The sequence below is a fragment of the Delphinus delphis genome, chromosome 3 (genome assembly GCF_949987515.2).
Source record: "Delphinus delphis chromosome 3, mDelDel1.2, whole genome shotgun sequence".
Taxonomy (NCBI): Eukaryota; Metazoa; Chordata; class Mammalia; order Artiodactyla; family Delphinidae; genus Delphinus; species Delphinus delphis.
In genome coordinates this window covers 113743461-113765202 of record NC_082685.1, presented here as the reverse complement: position 1 = coordinate 113765202, position 21742 = coordinate 113743461, and the positions used below count along the sequence as shown (strand labels likewise).

General features: G+C 38.8%; 1 protein-coding gene across 3 annotated transcripts in view; it reads right to left on the bottom strand.

Moving 5' to 3' along the window:
• Positions 1–20930, bottom strand: part of POC5 (POC5 centriolar protein) — a 36534-nt gene extending 15604 nt beyond the window's left edge. The window contains exons 1-9 of one of the 3 annotated variants that reach the window (XM_060009290.1): positions 20818–20930; positions 16796–16891; positions 12945–13086; positions 11084–11170; positions 7831–8036; positions 5764–5940; positions 3860–3964; positions 1875–2054; positions 349–502 (exon numbers count right to left, since the gene is read on the bottom strand). In XM_060009290.1, the coding sequence (XP_059865273.1) occupies positions 349–502; positions 1875–2054; positions 3860–3964; positions 5764–5940; positions 7831–8036; positions 11084–11170; positions 12945–13086; positions 16796–16879 (1135 nt within the window). In that variant the 5' untranslated portion in view covers positions 16880–16891; positions 20818–20930. The remainder of the gene's footprint in view (positions 1–348; positions 503–1874; positions 2055–3859; positions 3965–5763; positions 5941–7830; positions 8037–11083; positions 11171–12944; positions 13087–16795; positions 16892–20817) is intronic. The other 2 variants (XM_060009291.1, XM_060009292.1) reach the window with 2 other exon arrangements.
• Positions 20931–21742: the final 812 nt, after the last annotated feature.

Here is a 21742-nt window from a genome sequence, read left to right as displayed (position 1 = left end):
GGCTACTTAGAAAAAAACAGAAATGAAATTTTATACTTAAAGGCATTACCATTATAGTTAAAAGAGCCTTAAAATAATGTTATACATTCAAAGCATTATTATAACATTGAGCCTAAATACTTGAGTTAACAGTTTACTTGATCAGATATAAGATACTGTAAGTAACCATGACTGAGAGAATTTTCATGGCAGATTTAAAACTGAATATAACACCATGATATTAAAAATAGCAGTGCCTGGATAAGACATAGGTACTGCAGAAAATCAGTACTGCAGACCACACCAATCACTGAAATCTCCTCAAACCCTTTTTGAAAGTAAGCAGAGAATCTTAAACAAAATACTAACCTGTATCACCTCTGCTTTGAAATATAGTCATGGCTTCAAGATTTAATGCACATACACCCCTCATGAAAGCTTTCTTCATGGAATCTTCAAAGTGCTCTTTTTCATGCTGCATCCTTTGGATCTCAGCTTTTGCATTTTCCAAAGCTCCAGATAACTAAAATCAGGAAAATTTTTAAAAAGAAGAGAAAAAAATTGAGACACAAGGAAGAATATCTATTGTTTAAAAAAAAAAGGAGACTTATACTGTGAAGTTATTTTTGTGTGAAATACTAAAATCACTTTACCACATACCTCTTCTGCTGTGTCTCAATTTATTTTAAAAGATGCATCTAACCTCTATTGTCTCCATCAACAAACCATTTTCATTCCTAACCATAAGGTCAGGGTTTAAACAAAGGGAATTTTACACCAGTCCCAATCCTGATTGATGTGTTCTAATTATACAGAATGATGTTATTTCTCACCATAAAATTTTTATGTAGGATACTAAACAAAATATATTAAGAGCCCCAAACAGCCCTCACCCCTTCAGAAAAAAATAACTAAACGCCTGCAACAGTAACAGTTTTTTTTTTTAACTAGATGTTATCTATAGAATTTAAAGTGCAAAGTGCCATTAGGTACAACACTTTCCCACAGACCAAATCTAAAGGGACTGCATGGGACTTCCCTGGTGGCGCAGTGGTTAAGAATCCACCTGCCGATGCAAGGGGCATGGGTTCGAGCCCTGGTCCGGGAAGATCCCACATGCTGCAGAGCAACTAAGCCCATGCGCCACAACTACTGAAGCCCTTGCGCCTAGAGCCTGTACTCTGCCACAAGAGAAGCCACTGCAATGAGAAGTCTGCGCACCGCAACGAAGAGCAGCCCCCGCTCTCTGCAACTAGAGAAAGCCCAGCGCAACAATGAAGACCCAATGCAGCCAAAAATAAAAATAAATTAAAATAAATTTAAAAAAATAAAAAAGGGACTGCGGTTTTGCATGTCATTTTCAATTGCAGAAAATTATTTGCATAATAAAACTTTAAGAATTTAGTGTTATAATGATGAAAAAATTTTTTTTCCTCTTAATATTTGATTTCAAGAGGCCTACTGCATTCTTTAGTATGGTTTTATTTTCATTTTGGGTCTCAAACGTTTTCCCATGGAAACAATGTTAATATTATTGTTATAAGTCTAAATAACTTCAATTTATATACAAACACTTTATACAATAAAGGCCAAAAGAAGCCTAAGAAAGTATGCTTTCTTAGAGATGTAAGGATCTGTGGCTGATTTACATTTCCAAGAGAAATGTACATGCAAGAGATTTAACACAGGTTTGGAGGTCAAAGTTATAACTACTTAAAAGAACAAATAAGTCTGTAAGTCTGACTAGTACTGTTCGTTCCCAGTAGTCTCATTTGAACCCACACTGCACTGAATGAAATTGGAGAAATGGGTTACTCTGCCTAACTGTAAACTAACAGTGAGTGATGCTACCCATCTTTTTTACTTTTATTAAAAAAGTGAAAAAAAAAGTTTACCACTGCAACTTTGGCTTCATAGTCATTGGAAATCTGGACACAGACTTCCTCAGCTCTTGCTTGGCAAGCTCGTTCCACCACTTCTTTCCACTGCTTCTGTACTATGGCCCGCCAGCCTCTCCAGACTTTCTTCAGTAAAGTTCTCTGGAAGTACTGGTCAGCTAGTTTACTTTCATAAACCTAAACGAAAGTAATATACAACCTCAAAAACACAGTGGACTGGTAAAATATACTGGCAGTAGTAACAAAAAACATCAGCCTGCGGGAAGCAGGGTACATGCATTATCATTTAATACTGTGTAATCGTGTTCTTCTCATGTGCAGATGGGAGGACAGGCTTAAAGAGGTTATGCAACCTGCCTAGGTCACACAGGCAGAAAGGGAAAAGCCAACCTTGCCTCATTCCAGAGCCTAAGCTCTTATCCATTACATCATTGCTTTATGCAACTAATCAAGGTAGGGGGAAAACAAAAAACAAATGAAAGAAAATGAGTTAACTTGCCCCTTGCCATCTTGGTTATGAATTCGCATGACCTTTTAGCTGAAAACAGGGCTAGGAGCTGGAAGGCAGAAAGGGTGGTGACTGTGGCTCCAGATGGCCCTGCTTTCTCTACAGCTTGGTGGCCACCACCATAAGCAGATTAATTTAATTTACATACTTTACCATCATATTTAGTACCAAAATGATCCTAGTAGGAGCATATGCTATTCTTCTTTTATCAATGAATTTAAATTCTTTTGAAGGAGCATATCCAATTTTTGATTTTCTTAAAAAATTTTTTTATTCAAAAACTGATGGCAACTTCAACTATTTCAACTAACAGTTGAACATATTCTCATTATGTCACCCAATAAATAACTTTCAAAATATGACTCAGTTTTAAATAGCTCTTTTAAATATGGTTAATGTAGATTTAATCTATTGGGATTAATTTTAAAAAAGAAGCACTAATAAGTATTCTTAAAGGAGAAATCCTACTCCATGACAGTAACAGCCTTTTCCTTAAATATTAATCTCTTGGAACTAAATGCACAAAGATTACTCCATGACTCACATGGGCATCATATATAAAAAAATTATATATATATATATATAATCTCCATCCCCTACACTCTTTGAGTCTCTGTATTCTGCCTTCTTGTGGGATACATATATACTTTCATACTTTTCTACTTCTGATACAATAACTTACTATTCTCAGCTTATATTTATACTGATATACTGATTCAGCTCACTTTTTTTTTAACATTTTTATTGGAGTATAATTGCTTTACAATGGTGTGTTAGTTTCTGCTTTATAACAAAGTGAATCAGTTATACATATACATATATCCCCATATCTCCTCCCTCTTGCGTCTCCCTCCCTCCCACCCTCCCCTCTAGGTGGTCACAAGGCACCGAGCTGATCTCCCTGTGCTATGCGGCTGATTCAGCTCACTTAATTAAAATAAAAGATATTCAAGTTTAAATTATATATAAACTAAGGATAATTTTTAAAAAGCTTATGGACATGGATTTCTTTAATTCTTATTAAGGCAAGTTATGCAACAAACATGCAATTTTATAATTATAGTATTGCCTCTTTATGAAGATGATATATTCAGGTATTTTAGAAGTAGAACTAATATAGGAAGCATATGATATGCTAAAGGTGATAAATTCATGTGATTACATCTGAAGTCAAATTTGTTAAAGGGGATTCCACCACCAGGACATCTGTAATTTAGGTACAGTTCTTACTAACCTACTATGAAGTAGAAAATGATATATCAATAAGTCTATAAAATATAAGAAGTATTTTTTCCCAAGCCATACCAAAAATCAAGTTCCTTTAAAACAAGAGTAACATTAAATTGTTAATTCATTTTGACTTACTAAAAAAAATCTTTCTTTGACTTGAACAAGAGTTCTAATACATGATTCTAAATGCTTCTGAGTTCAGAAGTCTAATAAGTGTCAGTCAGCTTTTCTTTTTCACACTTACGTCCTGTCTGGATTTGACATGGCTGATTTGCCAGCGGAAGAACGTTCTCATCAACTCTATCCTTTCCTTTTGCTTGCCTATGGCATGAGACAAGCTAGAAATCACCTGTAAACAGCAATTAGTAAAAGGGTTTTTTTATATATCAAAAAATGCTAGAGAGAATACTTATGGATCACTACTGTATTCATCTAGTTAACCTCATTAAAAAACTTTCCCATATGAATACACTACTTATCAATGAATGAAGGGGAACGAAAGAGGAAAGAAATCTTCATTATGTGTATCCTGGTAATAATCAATAAAATGTTTATATACAGTATATGAAAATTAATATGATCACTGGAATTTAATTCAAGAAAAACAAACATACATTTGAGAGTTTTACTACTTATACAAAATGTTTTTATTCACTAGACTTGAGGGCAGAGACCAGGTTTAAAATATCTTTCTAGCCCCTAAATACCTTCAATACCTTGGATTAGAAGTTTCTCAATAATTGTTTAATGATTTTCTGGATTCAACAAACTCATAAAAGCAAATAATTGTTACACTTTGATGTACTTTTTCAGTGATATTATTCCTGTTCTTTAAAAAAAAAAATCTATGAAGGCTTTTAAATCCTGAAATAATTTTTTTTTTTTTTTTTGCAGTACACGGGCCTCTCACTGCTGTGGCCTCTGCCGTTGTGGAGCACAGGCTCCGGACGCGCAGGCCCAGCAGCCATGGCACACGGGCCCAGCCGCTCCACGGCATGTGGGATCTTCCCAGACTGGGTCATGAACCCGCGTCCCCTGCATCGGCAGGCGGACTCTCAACCACTGTGCCACCAGAGAAGCCCAATATTCTTTCTTATAAAGAACTGAGTAACTGAAATATATATCTAAAAATGGTCCCATTAAAAAAAGATTTGGTATATTTACTGAGAGACATTCTGGTTCTTTAAATAATTTTCAAAAGTGGAAAAGGGCAGGAATTCTAAGATACTAGTAATAGTCCATTAAACTGTGTAGTGGCACATGGCTGTTCACTTTATTTTCAAAAACTGGACATGCATATATACTCTTTTTGCGTGTGACACTTTTGAAATAAAAAAATTAAATTTAATAAAATATTTTAAAACCTTAGGAGAGAATTTTGAGGGTAATAGAGAAAATGACTGACATTAGTATCTATTGTTTCAAAAAAGCAAACTACGTAAAATGATCAATTTTACATTGCACCCTATAACACCCCCAAAAAAGTATATTTAAAAAAACCAATAATCTTATCTAGTTCATTAAAACAGTGAGTGCTGCATCTGCAGACAAGTAGCTGAGGTGTCTGCTGTGAGTCCCTCTTCTCTGAAGGTCACCATCCTCCTGGGGGAGCTACAGATTTGCTGCCCATCTGCTTTGTTCAAGGTGCTGTTGGGAAGCACAAAATTAGCCCAGATTTGAACCCTACTCTCAAGTTCTTAAGAGGCTGACAGAAAGTGAAATAAACAGTGCTCTTGTGCTTATCAACAAAATGAAGGACTTCATTAATGAATAAAGACATATAACAGATAGAATGTGGGATACTTATGCCCCTCCGAAAGGATGGTTGAAAATGTGGGTAATGCTGGTTCCCTGACATTCTGTTAAGGGCAGTTAGGAAGAAAAGATTGGGAAGAAAAGACTAGTGTTCCCACACTTAATATGCACTCTTAGAGCACACAAAACGTGATGGCAAAGATAAAATGACGTGATCCTGGCACATTTAATGTGAAGAATAAATCTTGTTTCTATGCATCTATTTTTCTACCAGTTTCTGAAAATGATCTTCCCTTTGTATCTTGTAATGATCTAAACAATCAGTTCCTGGCATTTATTACCCAGCAAGACATTTACTGAATCTCCGTTAAAAAGCAGTATGAAAAAGAAGACCTCATCTTTTCTCCCAATGGAGACTTCATAGGTTTTTTGCAGCTCCTTCAAGCTGTTGATCTGGCTGCACAGTTGTTTTATATCTGCTGCATGCTTTTCTCTCTCTTTTTTCATTTCCATTCGGTGCCAGTCAATAAAATTAAGTCTCCATTTACTTAGTTCAGATATGATGTTTGTCTGAAAAATAAATATACTGACAATTAAGTAGTCTGTTCCTTAATACCGCTTCATAAAATGACACTGAAATTAAGAAAAAATTTTTAAAAATCAGAACAATCAACATAAGAGCTATTAAAAAAAAATCCACTAATGAAAACATCTGCAAGTTCAACAGTCACAGCTCTTCTTAGTTCACATTCACCATACTAAGGACATGATTTTTTTCCCTATTTTAAGTTACTTTGTATGAAACCTTAGTGTCATTAAAATATTTTTTAGGTCTCATTCATTAATAAACAGTTCCTTTGTTTACTCAAGGACTTAAATATCCATATTAAGGTGGATCAGACAAAAAGGAAATGCAGGACTATAGCCTAGGCTGAGCCACAGGACTGGGATATTATTTAGATAGAGATGAACAGTGGAAACCATTGGAGTTGATGTTTTCTTCCTCCAAATCATTCATCACAACAGCCACCTTACAACAAATTGCTAAGACTGATCCCTTTTCACCCTACTGACTGGCATAAATAAAAAGACCAAATAATCATGTTATCAAAAAACTGGATAACAGTATTAAAAAACTGGGTAACAGTATGGTTAACTGAACATAGGACAATTTTTAAATGGTTGGTGGTACATTACTCCAATGGACTTAACGCCACGATTAGAAGTATGAAACCTGTTCCCTGGAGAAAAATGATAGAAATTATACTAAAAGATTACTTCTAGAATTTAAGGTTCCAAATAATGGAGAAAATATAGATGCCACAAAACTCTCATGACCATAATTTCTCCACATATGTGAATACTCAGCTTAGTTTTCTCAAACTGTTTCAGAAGAACTGTCATTTTCTCCATTATATTTTAAATAGCAGAAAAACTGCCATTTCTGGATTACTTTGTTTTATTTAGAGGCCATTAACATCACCAAAATAAAAATCAATTTTTATTGATTTATCAGTTACATACTGTGGTTGCTATAAGAGTGGCTATAAAATGAATACATGTTGCTAAAATTGGGTCTTATGCTTCATATAAAAGGAGACATTTCCATTAGTCATAGGTACGATGTGGGAAAGGCTCAATAGGTGTCTCTCTCAGTCACACAGGCTGAGCCTTTCAAAACATCTCGAGAAGTTCAGTAGCACATGGAGAGCTGTTCCAGCAACTATTTAAAACCTTGCTATTCAAAGTATGGCTTCTGAACCATCACCTGGGAGCTTGTTAGAAATGCACCATCTTAGGGACGTCCCTGGTGGCACAGTGGTTAAGAATCTGCCTGCCAGTGCAGGGGACATAGGTTCGAGCCCTGGTCCGGGAAGATCCCACATGCCACGGAGCAACTAGGTCCATGCTCCACAACTACTGAGCCTGTGCTCTAGAGACTGCAAGCCACAACTACTGAGCCCACGTGCCACAACTACTGAAGCCCGGGAGCCTAGAGCTTGTGCTCCACAACAAGAGAAGCCACCACAATGAGAAGCGCGCACACAGCAATGAAGAGTAGCCCCCGCTCACTGCAACTGGAGAAAGCCCATGTGCAGCAACGAAGACCCAATGCAGCCAAAAATAAATAAATAAAACTAAATAAAAAAATTTTTTAAAAAGTGGTACAGGTCTAACTATGTGCGTTTCAAAAAAAAAAAAAGAAAGAAATGCACCATCTTGGACCATGGCCAAGACCGACTGAATAAGAAGCTGCAGTTTAACAGAATCCCCAGATGATTCATATGGATGTTAACAATTGAGAGGCATAGATTTAAGATACTGGACTGATCTAAGGCAACTAAAGTTTTTTTGTTTTTCTTTAACTTTTTAATTCAAAGAAAAGAAGAATAAACAGTGCAATCAAGAGCAAAACTGCTATACTACATATTAAACAATTGTAAGTGAACACTGTAATACCTTAAGACCTGAACTCCAATGATCAAGCACATTTTCCATCTTTTGAAGGTTTTCATCAGAAATAAGAAAATCGGTCCCAACTACTTCATGGGCGTCTACAGGACTAGAATTAGACCTTGGTGAGGAAGAGTCAACTAAAAGATTCGAACTGAAGAAGTCCAAAACCAGGTGAGGTGACTTCCTTGGGGACGACACTGGTGATGACCCTAGAAGAAAAGAAAAGTTGGAGTGGTTAGCTAAATTGAAAATAACCCAAATTGGTAAGGAGTTATACTGGAAGCCTACAAGATGTCAGTTATCTATGGAGGCTGAGGAAAATGCAGAGAATGGACTTTCAGTGTACTGAATCTGGCTATTTTAAATTTCAGTATTGTCACTGATTTAGGACTGACCAGCACAAGAAGTCTCCTACACTTCCCTCCCCCAACCACAAATGACCTCTATCCCAAATAAGGATGTTTCATATACCTAGGTATAGCCTGAGCTGAAACTATTATCATTCACATCATCATATCAACATTTACTAAGTGCTTTTCATGGTCCTGTAATAAAAACGTCATAAGGATGAGCTCATAATACACACTACTCTAAGAAAAAGGTATTATTATCTCCATTTTACTGATGAGGAAACTGAGGTTTAGAAAGGGTTAAGTAACTGACCAAGGTCAGAGTGGCTGTATATAAGTCATTATTACTTTATGTAAAACAATGGGGTGGGTTTTAACACTACTAAAATTCAACACTATAAGAGACTAGTTTAGTTTATCAAACACTCAGTTGTAAGGCACCCTGTGAGACTTCAACATATAGATGAGAAATATATGTAACTATATATATGTATGTACATATGTACATCACTCCCACCTCCTTCCCATGTACATGGGGGGTTGGTGTGAGAGCCAGAGCTAGAAAGAGAATTGGTATCTATCTTTAAAAAGCACAAAATAGAAAAGTTACTATTTTATCACACATGAATATTGGAATTACAGACTATTCATCATAACTTCTCATGTATCTCACACTTTTACTATAAGGGTCCTAATAATCAAGACTGAAGGGCTTTCCTCTTTTCCTTACTGAATGTATCAAACAAAGAATAATCTACTATAGAACTTGTTACTTAAAAGTAAATCTTTCCAGAATACTTTGCAAAAGGGAAAATCATTCCCTAATACATATATTTTGTGTAAAAAAAATGTATCAAAAAAATGGTTCAGGCTAGTCATACAATGAAACACTACCTACTTGTTCTGAAGATGGTTAAGGAACCCAAAGAAAAAGGCAGAATGACAAAGTACATGAATATTCTCTTTTACTACAATTAGATCTGCACTCAGGGAAAAAGCATGGCTCTGCTTTTTTGTTGTTGTTTTTCAATATATACTCACCTTTTAAAAAATAGCATCAACTTAAGAATGTGGAAGGCTCCAAATCTTCCATTTATAAGTGAGAAAACTAAAGGATAGAGGCATTTCTTATATGGTGGCTTAAATGGTCCTTACATTAAATAACACTGAATCGGGCTTCCCTGGTGGCGCAGTGGTTGAGAGTCCGCCTGCCGATGCAAGGGACACGGGTTCATGCCCCGGTCTGGGAAGATCCCACATGTGGCGGAGCGGCTGGGCCCGTGAGCCATGGCCACTGAGCCTGCGCGTCCGGAGCCTGTGCTCCGCAACGGGAGAGGCCACAACAGTGAGAGGCCCACGTACCAAAAAAAATAAAATAAAATAAAATAACACTGAATCACATAGTAAGAAAAGTCTATTTTTATTATTCTACGTCAAAGAAGAAGTTTCAGTCTGGTGTTAGTATGCTTTTACAACCTCTTTAACACTTGCTAATCTCACCCTTCAACAAAGAAAAAACAGACTTCAGGCTGAACATATCATCACTACTAGTATTCGGTCAAAATTTAACAACTTTGTTTTAGTTGCATTTATTTTAACCATTGCTTTATAATTGTAACAAGTATATATTATTTTTATGCGATAATCAATAATGACAGATATAAATTTTCCTTTTAAAATGAATTTAAGCTAAAAATGAATATAGCTAAAGAAAAACACTAAATGATAGGACAGGTGGTATAAAGATGGGACAAAAGTCATTAAGTTTGTACATGGATGCCTGAAAGTTGGGAAATGATGTTCTGGTTTATGAAAAAAATTAAATTGGCCAAAATGATATCCCATTAAATCTTTAAAAATATCTGCCCTTTGGGACTTCCCCGGTGGTCCAGTGGGTAAGACTCCACACTCCCAACACAGGGGGCCCGGGTTCGATCCCTGGTTGGGGAACTAGATCCCTCATGCATGCCACAACTAAAAGATCCCACATGCTGCAACGAAGATCCCATGTGCTGCAACTAAGACCCGGCACAGCCAAAATAAGTAAATAAATATTAAAAAAAAAAAATCTGCTCTCTAATCTAGCAGCTTTAAGAAAAAATGCCACACATTATAATGCATTAACCTGTCTTAATTGTAGTATCTGGCATCTTACAAAATAATTTAATTTTATTTTTTTTGAAGATTTTTTTGATGTGGACCATTTTTAGAGCCTTTATTGAATTTGTTACAATATCGCTTCTGTTTTGTTTTTTTGGCTGCGAGGTATGTGGGATCTTAGCTCCCCAACCCGGGATTGGACCTGCACCCCCTGCACTGGAAGGTGAAGTCTTAACCACTGGACTGCCAGGGAAGTCCCCAAAATTATTTTATTTTATTTTATTTATTTATTTTTATAAATTTATTTATTTATTTATTTTTGGCTGTGTTGGGTCTTTATTGCTGCACACAGGCTTTCTCTAGTTGCGGCGAGTGGGGGCTACTCTTCGTTGCGGTGCGCGGGCTTCTCACTGCAGTGGCTCCTTTGTTGTGGAGCACGGGCTCTAGGCACGTGGGCTTCAATAGTTGCAGCATGTGGGCTCAGTAGTTGTGGCTCACGGGCTCTAGAGCGTGGGCTCAGTAGTTGTGGCGCACGGGCTTAGTTTGCTCTGCGGCGTGTGGGATCTTCCTGGACCAGGGCTTGAACCCGTGTCCCCTGAATTGGCAGGCAGATTCTCAACCACTGCATCACCAGGGAAGCCCCCAAAATTATTTTAAATAGTATTACTTAATAAATTAGTAATAATAGCATTTAAAAATCCTGCCAATAAGTAATATGCTGCAATTATTCTCCTTACTACATGGATAATATTCACCAAGCACAAAATGTTGTATATTAATAAAAATAAGCTAAGGAAAAGTCCTACCGTCTGTCTTTGAATGACTTGAAATATTTAAATCACATCTTTTTCCAACTTCCATCCTCGTTTCTCTTACTGCAGGGCTATTTCCTGCTGAAAAGAACGAGATTTTTCTTTTAATTAAACCTAACCAGTCTTATGTAGAATGCCTAATCACACACACCTAATTTAAGAAGGTAGCTGTACACAAGTCAGATTTTAGAACAAGGAAAATACAGTATGCTGGGATACAGGAACATTAAGACAAAGAATAGGAAGAAAAAAAAGTATGACTCGAAAAGTCTTATTGTATCATTAATAAGCTCAATTCACCCAAAAAATATGGATGAAAAAGAATTCAGTCTACTAATGGCATTCAATTCACACTAAAAGAGTAAGTGGATGAATGACATTAGAACTTAGAAAAGCTGTCTTATCCTACAACACTGGATATTTCCGGGGCCCGCTGCTTTTCACTAGCTGTCACAAACTAAAGTGACACTGGTTCCCCCCAAATAGGGACTTCTTTACTTGCACCTCAGAAACCTTTAGTTAATACATGGCGAAAAGGAAACTGGGAAAAAAAACCTCACAAGGATGGCTGTGTCAGAGGCTTACAGAGACTTTGCCAACTTCAACACAAGCAACGGCAATACCAAGAGTAAAGAGAATGGGATAAATTTACATAGTCCATTCTAACCAAGTCTGTGTGTGAATTAGGATATCTAAACTCACTGCATGTTGTATGCTTAGATCTCAAGTCCTTTTTGAAAAGGGCAGAGCATAAACAAATGAATACTATCTTACATGCTAGAAAAGACCAGGGTTCTTGGGTCCAAAGTGATTGCTTTAAGACAGTATTCAGCACTTTGGGTTTGCTCAGTAGGAAGTGCATATAATCAAAACATGGTCGAGATCACTGATGGAGAATGAATAAATCCAAGGGTCATATCTCTTGAAGATCAACAGAATTTGGGCAGAAAGTGTTCAGTGTTAGTACGTTTCAGTGTTAGAAGAAATATGTAGAAGAAATATGTATGTTTTGAGGTTCTGGTCCTATTTGTTGATCCAGTGTCGTAGGCTGAGGAGCAATGAAAACTCCATGTCTACAGAGGGAGAGGAACAACAGACATTAGGGCTGTGACTTACCAGGAACCTAAGAGCCTGCTGGCTCTGACTAGGCTGTGTCATGTGCTTCAACAAGGGATCCTTGGAGTTATGCTTATTGTTGATAACTGCCCATTATCAGGGCTGTTTTAGGAGGGCTATCTGTGCCCCTTGAAAGAACACTTGTTTTGAGTGAGCTGTTTGGAATCTTGTATCAAATAAGGAACAGATTGGTAAAAGGAGCTTTATCTTCCTTTCTCTACCTTTCACTCACTCATCTATCAACACACATCCTGGTTTGTGTTAGTTCTCAATTCTATCAGTGACACAGTTCAAAAATGGGTTCACCTTTGCGGTAACAATCCAAACAGTCCTCCAGGCCCGTATAAATACTGCTGACAAAGTCCTAGCACATGGTTCGTGAACTTAAGGGGTTCTGAGGGCTACCTATAGACCATCTCTAATTTGGGGGCTTGAGCATTTCGTTTCCAGTGTCTCCTGGCATAAAACCATTGTAACAAGTACAGAGATGCAACATACTCCGTTGCTCTAATTTTATGACTTTTCATAAAATAGCTAAATGAAGTTCAAATAAAAATCTAACTGTTATAGAAGAGCCAAGAAAAACGTATTAAAATGTAAAATTTCCCCCAAATTATAGTGATATACACTGTTGATTGAGAAGAATCACTGGAGAAGTATTTTCACAATCAAAAGTCAACAGCATTAAAAAACTCAGTAACATCTTAAATGAAGAGACATCTCGAAAAATATACATAACCTGGATTTTGAAGAATATCATCAATTATAGTAGGAATTCTAATATCTGGCACCACTTCTCCCTTAGAATGAGACGGCTGTGAAGCACTTGATTCAATATTTGGAGTCACTATAGCATAACGAAGCAGTTCTTCATACTCTTCCTATGAGAAGCCAACAATAAATAATGTATTATATCCCTGTCACAAGGGACACTCAGGCAAAAGAATGGTAAAGGCACAAAGATGTTTTCTACTTCAGTTCCCGAAACAGTATGCCCAAACAATAGTAAGGAATGTGTACTTTTGATTTATGTTTTTTATTCATCATTTACTCACTCTCTTGTAGTAAGTAAAATTTCTTAAAAACAAGCAAAAAATCCAACAAATATACCTACCCAAATTTCTTCTAGTGCTAATGCCTTAGTACCCATATTCCTTCAGCATGTCAATTTAAAATGGTGAGACAGATTACCTAGAGCAGTTTCCTGAAGCCGATCAACATCTACAACACAGAAGAGCCCTCTTTCAATTGGCAGCTGCTCGCAGGTGGGAAAAGACACGGCAATTTCTCTGCTTTTCTGAAATTTAGTTCTAAGATGCTGCTCCCAAAGACTCCACAACAGGAAGGTCTAGGGATGAAAAGTGGTTTTGGCTCTGATCAATCCCTGCTCCCACCCAATTCTACAACAACCCTGAGTCTCTTTTCATATGTAAGCATGGAAAGAGTATGAGAGATACTGGGAGAGAAAGAATACTGAAGATAAAAAGAGAACACAATGCCAACCTGCATTCTACCTGCTGGCACACCATGGCACATGCCAAAGGAGGATAAAAAAAAGCACGCCATAAAGTGTAGACCTTACAGGAATATTCCTCAAGTTAAAAAAAAAAAGTGGAATTTCCTAATATAGATAGTTAGATATTTGTTTAGCCAAACCAAAAAATTCTATCAGTGAAGTAAAAAATATACTGGAACTTAGTCTCCATTCAAAAGGGGTTGGTCACTGAGGCAACAAATATTCCTATTCAGGAGTAATTTCTAAGGATATTATGCCATGGACCCAGAGAACGTCTTTGCAGTAAAAATGGGGGGAAGGTTTTCAAGAATATGAAATGTCATTATTCTAAAGAATTAATATTAATTTTTCTCCATAAAAAGTTTAGTTCAGATACAGAAAACTCCACTATCATCATTTCATTGGTCATAACTGTCTTATTATTTGATTCACCTTCAGGATGAAGAAAAATGATGCTAAAAATTACCTCTTTGAAGTGTCACAGTAAATATCTGCTGAATTGAGTTAACAGAGATTCTGTCTAAAGCAAAGAAAGAACCTTACCTTAATAAGACCGTTATGATATGGTATAGGTGTTTGAAAATTAGCAACCCTTACTTTTTCCCTGTTTTCTATGAGTAAGAATATTTAACTGTCTAAACACACTCAAGTTTCTGGCCATGAATATGTCATAGTGTCTTGTGTTTCCCGAAAGAATAGATGTAATTGCAGTCAGAGTTCTGAAGTCAGAACTACCTTGTAGACTATGTAAGTAGTCAATATCAATATGTTTCAAACTAGTTTCTAAGAAGGTACTTCAGGGAATCCACAATATTTTCTTCATATTTCATTTTTAAGCTATTTAACTCTTTAAAAAATTAATAAAAGAGCATACACTATCAAAGGTGACATATATACTAAATTTTAACAGGCCAGAAGCTGTATATTATTAAATTTGTTTGTTAGTTGGAATAAAGCTCCTTCTGCCATTGATGTAAAATTCTTGTGAATGTGTCATAGATTGGAAAGGTTGTAGCTCTGTACAAGTTTATGTTTTGTTGTTATTTTAACTTCACACCTGTACACATCTGCTCAAGTAAGCTGTACCGGTGAGCACACAACTATGACATAGGTGGTCCACACCAACTACCAGCCACTCAAACTCAAGCACATCTGATGGGGTCAGTCCCTCCTTATGACACGAGAGTGATGAGCTGTGTGGTAGCCAGTGACTTCACACCTTGTCACATGCTTATCATTAGCACTTATTCTAAGTTTGAGTCTTTGGGTGCTGCTTGCGTGATAAAGAAGTTTGAAGATCTTATAAGGTGTTTACATTTTAGTATTAAAGGTCCTGTGAGTTTTTTCCCCACCACCACTAAGCAATTCTTACACACCACTTGGGTGTCCTATAATTCAACTCAATTCTGACACTTTCCACCAGAGATAGCATCAGATTCCAAAGGTGAAGGGATCAGTCCCACAAAACTGCCCTCCCCCACCCCACAACTTCAGATGCCAGTCGCAAGTCCAGGTTATCACCTGTGCTTCTGACCAACCAGCTATGGACTGGAGGTTCCAAAGACCCACTCCTTGGGTTTGAGTAATTTGCTAGAGGGCTCACAGAACTCGGAGAAACATTTTACTTACTAGATTACCAGTAAAAGGATATAACCCAGAAATAGCCAGATGGAAGAAATATACAGGGCAAGGCATGGGGAAGGGGCATGGAGCTTCCGTACCCTCTCCTGGCAGGCCAGTCACCCAGCACTTACACGTGTTCACCAACTGGAAGGTCCCCAAACCCAGTCCTTTTGGGTTTTGATGCAGGCTTCATTAAATAGGCATAATTGAATAAATCAATGACCACTGGCGATTGATTCAACTTCCAAGACCCTCTCCCTGAGGTCAGGGGGGTGAGACTGAACGTTTCAACCCTCTGATAACATGGTTGTCTCTCCTGGCAACCAGTCCCCATCCTTAGGCGAGGTCCAAAAGTCACATCATCAACATAACAAAAGATACCATCATTCTCACTAGTTAGGAAATTCCAATAGGTTTAGGAGCTCTGTGGCAGAAATGGGATGAAGACCAACTATTTATTATAACACAATATCACAGGTATAAATAAGTTAATCAGTTCTCTCCTGAAGGAAGTTTGGATATGGCAGAGATGAAGGGTGCAGGACAACACTGTTGCCTAAAGAGATAGCACTATATGGGAGAGGTAACATCCAAAGGGAAGGCAAGGATGAGACATCTAAGTCACAATTCCAGACCACTTTTACCCTAGTAAATATTCACACAGATACTTTTCCAATAGCTTCCCAATTCCTAAACCTGTTATTTCAATTAAAGGAACACATCTGTTTCATAAAATATTTCCCTAAAGCTTCTGTGCAGTGCCAGTAACAACTTACTCTACTTAGGCATAAACATACCATCCAGCTTTTCCCCTCTTAAGTAATATAACCATAAAACCCAAGATATACCGTGTCCGTATTCTCGCATTTAAAATCTACTCTAGAAATCTGAATCCATATTTTTGATGATAAAACACTTAGAATTAAAAGAAATTGAAAACATTTCATATAAAAGCCACGCCTTCTGTAGTCAATGTACCTGTCACTGTCCAGGTCCTGGGCACCAGCAGGTGCTGAATGGTATGGCAACAGGGGCCAGAACCAACAGTGGAACACTGGGGAATCTAGGGCCCCAGAACTCTGGATGGCTTGACATTGGATTAATTTGCATTAAAGTGAAAGCAGCATTCACATGAGAGAGCTACAAGGAGAAAATTTCAAGAAAAAATATTTCTTCAGATTTCCAGCTTCTCCTCTCACTGTGTTGTTTGAAGCCTTTGTACAGAGAATGCTGAAAGCGTTCATGATTATTTTCTGAAAGGTTAATTAAAACAATGTAAGGTATTTCCCAAGGTTTGTAAAATAATTCCCAAAGTTTGATATTATTATAATTTGATACACATTATAATTGTAAATGGCATGAATGAATGAAAAATGTATTCCTAGTTTTCCCTCATATTGTCTCTTGTTTGAAATAAATAAGTCATGACAAATTTAGACATGTCTTCCTACCTGAAGATCTGAAGAGACAGAACTGCCTCGGTCGGATTCATTGTGCAAAACTGGAGGTGAGCATTTCTCCTCATCTGATGACATTCTGTACAAATACTATAAAACAGGAGAAGCTAACTTCAGTTTGTTTTTTGCAATATTTAAACTAAAGTAAAATGTTTTCTATATACATATATGTGTGTGTAATAACATCCTACCCTGTAAACAATAACCATTCCATATGTTAAAATCATTCAACATACTGAACACCCACAGACGAAATCACTGGGCAAGAAAGACAAAGACTCACTTCCCAGTTTATAATGTAGTCAAGGAGATGAGACAAATAAATGAAAGGTTAAAGAAAGCATGGAGGCTCCCCAGAAAAAGCCATGGTAGGGGCTGCTGAGAATCAGAACGTGTGATCACTGTTCAACAGTGTGTGAGGACCTAGGTGCTGCATCCTTTCCCACAAGATACTGAACCAAGAGAGAAGGAACCACCTGTGTAAATTCTCTGCTTGGCGAACTGACCTTTTGGGAATACTATTTTAAGAAAAGCAAGCCTATATGGAACAACAGATTCTAATACCATGCAAAGAAAAATTGTTTAAGGTCTTAACCAAAAAAATAAATAATAATAACAGTACTGGTAGTAACAAGTACATAAGTTCCTTAAAAGGCATATTATGACTATTCAAATGATCCAAACACCAGTTATATGTAAGACATTGGTGAGAAAGGTAAGATGAAGAAGTCCTTGTCCTCAAGGACTCTGCAATCTGTAAGGAGGGCCAGACATGTATATATTAGAAATGACTGATGAAAAAAGTGCTGTTAGATCCTAAAACAACAGAGGCACAAAGTAGGGAGGTCAGAGTAGCCTTTTTCACAGGGTAGGATGATGAGGGTGTGAAGGAGTGGGAATAAACGATCAGGGTGTTGAGACCTGAAAGACAGATAAAAGATAAAAGGATATGCAAGGCAATAGCGCAGCATAAGCAAAGTCAATGAGGCATGGCCACACACTCCAGGAACTGCAAGTAGTTTGTGAGGCTAAAGCAAAGGGTACAAAGCAAGGTTTGGCTAAGGATGAAACAGGCAAGGTAAGGAGCAGCCAGATCATGGAAGATCATAATTATGCCATGTTAAAAAGTTTCGTCTTTCTTCTAAGAGAAGTTATTAAAGTCTTAAACAAGTGATAACATGATCAGGCCTGTCTTTTAGAAAGATCACTCTGGCAGCTTTCAGGATGGATTTGATAGGTGGGATACTGAAGAAAGAGCAACGGAGAGCCAACTTCAGTAGTCCAAGAGATAAATGTTCCCTCTGGCAAATGGGGACCTGAATGGAGGAGGCAGCAATGGGAAGTGGACGGAGTTATGCCTGTGAGACAGTTGTGTTATGGCAGTGGAAATTCGAGATCACGATCAACAATTGGTTAAGGGGTTAATGGGAGGAAATGTTGATCTCTTCCAGATTTCTGGCTTGCAACTAGATGGATGGTAGTGCTACTCCCCAAGGCAAGGAATACAGGAAGACAAGCAGGTTGGGAGGAAGGGTAATGGACTCACTATCAGACTTGTTGGGTATGAGGTGCCTCCGAGGCAAGGAAGTGAGGCTGCCGGTATGCAGTATCTGGGCACACCACTTATACAATGCACAACTCCAAGGACTGCCATTCACAATGGCTACAATGTGAATGGTACTTTCTGGAGTTAAGCAAGGTGGGAGTCCTGCACTGGATGTATGTTTCGAGATTCATTTTGAGGAATCCTCAGCGTAATGGGAACTGCTGAAAAAAGAGAGAGGATAAGATCACTTATGAAAAGGAGTGTGAGAGAGAGTGCTTATTCTGAGGTCCTTACACCCAAACTGTATGCAATATTTTTAGCACATGTGTATTTTTCTAGGAAGAGGATTCTCAGCTTCCAATATGTGTCCAGAGGGTACTATAACCTTAGTGAAGTTAAGGGCCACTACTGTAGCAAGAGGAGGGTTAAAATCAGAACCGCTAATATTTAAAGGGGAAGTGAAGAAGAGCCAGCAAAGATGGAAAAGGAAGTCAGAAGAGTAGAACAACGAGAACAGCATCACAAAAGTTTCCAGGAGGGAGTGGTCAGAAACAGATGCCAAAGGAAGATGAGAATCTGACAGAGTCCCTTGAATTTGGCAATCAGGAAGTTGCTGGGGCATTTAGCCTGAACAATTTCAGTGGACAGTGGAACAAGCCTCAATCACAGTGGGCTGAAAATTAAGAGATGAAGAAAATGAAATAGAAAGGGCAGATACAAGGGAGAAGTGCAATATTAGAATGGAAACATAGGTTGGGGTTAGACTGTGGAAAGGAAATTTCAACTTTATTCAATGAGCATTACTGTGTAGAGACATGATAAGTAAATGAAATCTCAGCATGACTGACTTTAGTTAAGCCAATTAGGGAGGATAAAATAAGCACATACATCTGCAGCAAGGAATGGCTGCTTCACGGACTTCAAATCCACCACTGTGGTAACTTTGTCCCTTCTATTTCAATTCCCTTCTTCGTTTAGGATGTGTTTGCAGACTGGTAATAAGGGGGGCAGGGGTTGGGGGTGCTGATTATTTAAAAAACAAATAAGCTGAGAAGTATGGTCAGATCTCAAAAAGGATTTCTGAATATACACACTGAAGACACAAAACAACTACTGTACTTTTGGAAAATATGCTATAAATCTTCCATCTGCCCTGTTTTGATGCCAACAAGGCATGACAGTTTATCTAAAACTCTACCAACAGTAGCATTTTCCTTACTGTTTCAGAGACAAAGGAGAAAAATGAAACTTGCTTTGATGGGAAGCAGATGTACATCAGATAACTAAATTTTCAGTATTCTCTAACCCAAGATATCAGAAACCACGAGATAAAAAGGTCCGAGCCCTTGTCTATTGCCAGAGAAATCAAATTACATCTTGGTAATTGCCTGGCTGATAGGGGAAGAGGGTCCGGGAATTCAAATTAACCTCCAAGAGGCAGAGTGAATTAACGTGCGAGCGGGCAGCAGGGTGACGTCCCTGCGCCCTTGAGCTGTCTTAGCTGCAGGCAAGGAGAGGGGGTGCGCCAGCCCCTCCCCACGTCAGGGACTACAGAGGGAGAAGCAGCTGCGAGCAAGCAAAGGGCTACAAGTTCTCTTCAATCACTTTCTCTTACCCCTGTGTTAATCGAATTCTTACTTTAAAACACAGTATTAGCCATAAAAAGAAACGAAATTGAGACATTTGTAGTGAGGTGGATGGACCTAGGGTTTGTCATACAGAGTGAAGTAAGTCAGAAAGAGAAAAACAAATACCGTATGCTAACACATATATATGGAATCTAAGAGAAAAAAAAAAGGTCATGAAGAACCTACGGGTAAGACGGGAATAAAGACACAGACCTACTAGAGAATGGACTTGAGGATATGGGGAGGGGGAAGGGTAAGCTGTGACAAAGTGAGAGAGTGGCATGGACATATATACGCTACCAAACGTAAAATAGATAGCTAGTGGGAAGCAGCCGCATAGCACAGGGAGATCAGTTCAGTGCTTTGTGACCACCTAGAGGGGTGGGATAGGGAGGGTGGGGGGAGGGAGTTGCAAGAGGGAAGAGATATGGGAACATATGTATATGTATAACTGATTCACTTTGTTATAAAGCAGAAACTAATACACCATTGTAAAGCAATTATACTCCAATAAAGATGTTTAAAAAAAACCCAAAAAACAAAGGGTTAGCCATGGTCATTTTACCCCCTAACGTTTTAAATGACCCGAACCTATAGCGACAATACCGCCATACTTCAGGCACCCCTCACTCCTGCCCTCTCTTCCGGGACGGCTCGGAGGGAAAAAAACCTCTCGACCCTTGCCGCCCCGCAGAACAGCTGAAGGGCCCGCGTTTCGGGAATATGCCCCCAGCTCTGTCCTGTCCGATCCCCGGGGGCGCCAACCCAGGCCGAGACACTTTAAACCCCACTCCAGTGCCTCCGCCAGGGGCGCGGGGCTCGCCCGCGGCGCCGCTACCCACCACCTCGGCTCTCCGCAAACACGGACTCCTTCCTCCGCGTCCGGTCTCCGCGTCGCCGCTGAGACAACAACGAGTCCAGCGACTTCCTCAGCAGCAACCTGACAGTTTCAAACTGCACAGAGTAAATAAGGACGGCCCCGAGCATTGGCCCCGAGCTTCAGCAACCTGCCGTCTGATTGGTCTGAGATCCGGGGGCGGGGCAGGAGGGAGAAGCCGGAATTAAGTTTCTTAGGGAGAGCCCCGCCCCTTGCATCGGCTTGCTCAGAGGGGGAGGAGTCTTAGGGAGCCCCGCCCAGCGTACAGGAGCCTGTGATCAGTTCCGTTCTGCGCCTGCGGGAGACCAGGCGGCTCTGAGAGCGGGTTTGGTTAGAGACTGCCGAGCAGGGCTGAAGTCCCCTAGGATGTTATGCAGCTGTCTGTGCGATAATGCCCATAGCCTATGCGTGTGGTCCTCATGCATGTGAATCATCTGCTTCCACAGGTGCCCTGCAGCAGAATCACCTGCTGATTCCTTCAGTCTTAGGCAGGGCCGGAGAATCTGAATTTTTAACAAAGACCAACAGTGATTCTGACGCAGGGGTCTGCGGACCAGGCTTTAAGAAACTGCCGGACTAGGTTTTACTAGTGACTTCAAACGTGTCAGATTGCAAGGCAAGCCCTTCGGGCGAAGTGAGTATTGACCTTAGAATCATCATAAGTATATCCTGGCTGTATCACGTACTCACTGTCACCTTGGATAATGCTATCCACATATATGCTTGTAGGGGGATTAAATGACTTACTATATCTAAAATACCTATCGCATAAACATCAAAAAACTAGTCTTTCAGTTTATATTGGCATAACAGCTAGAGGTACGTTAGGATCCAGGTGGCAAAGGGAGTGCCCCAATCTGGAGAGCAAGTAATGAGATCCCGGTGAGTTT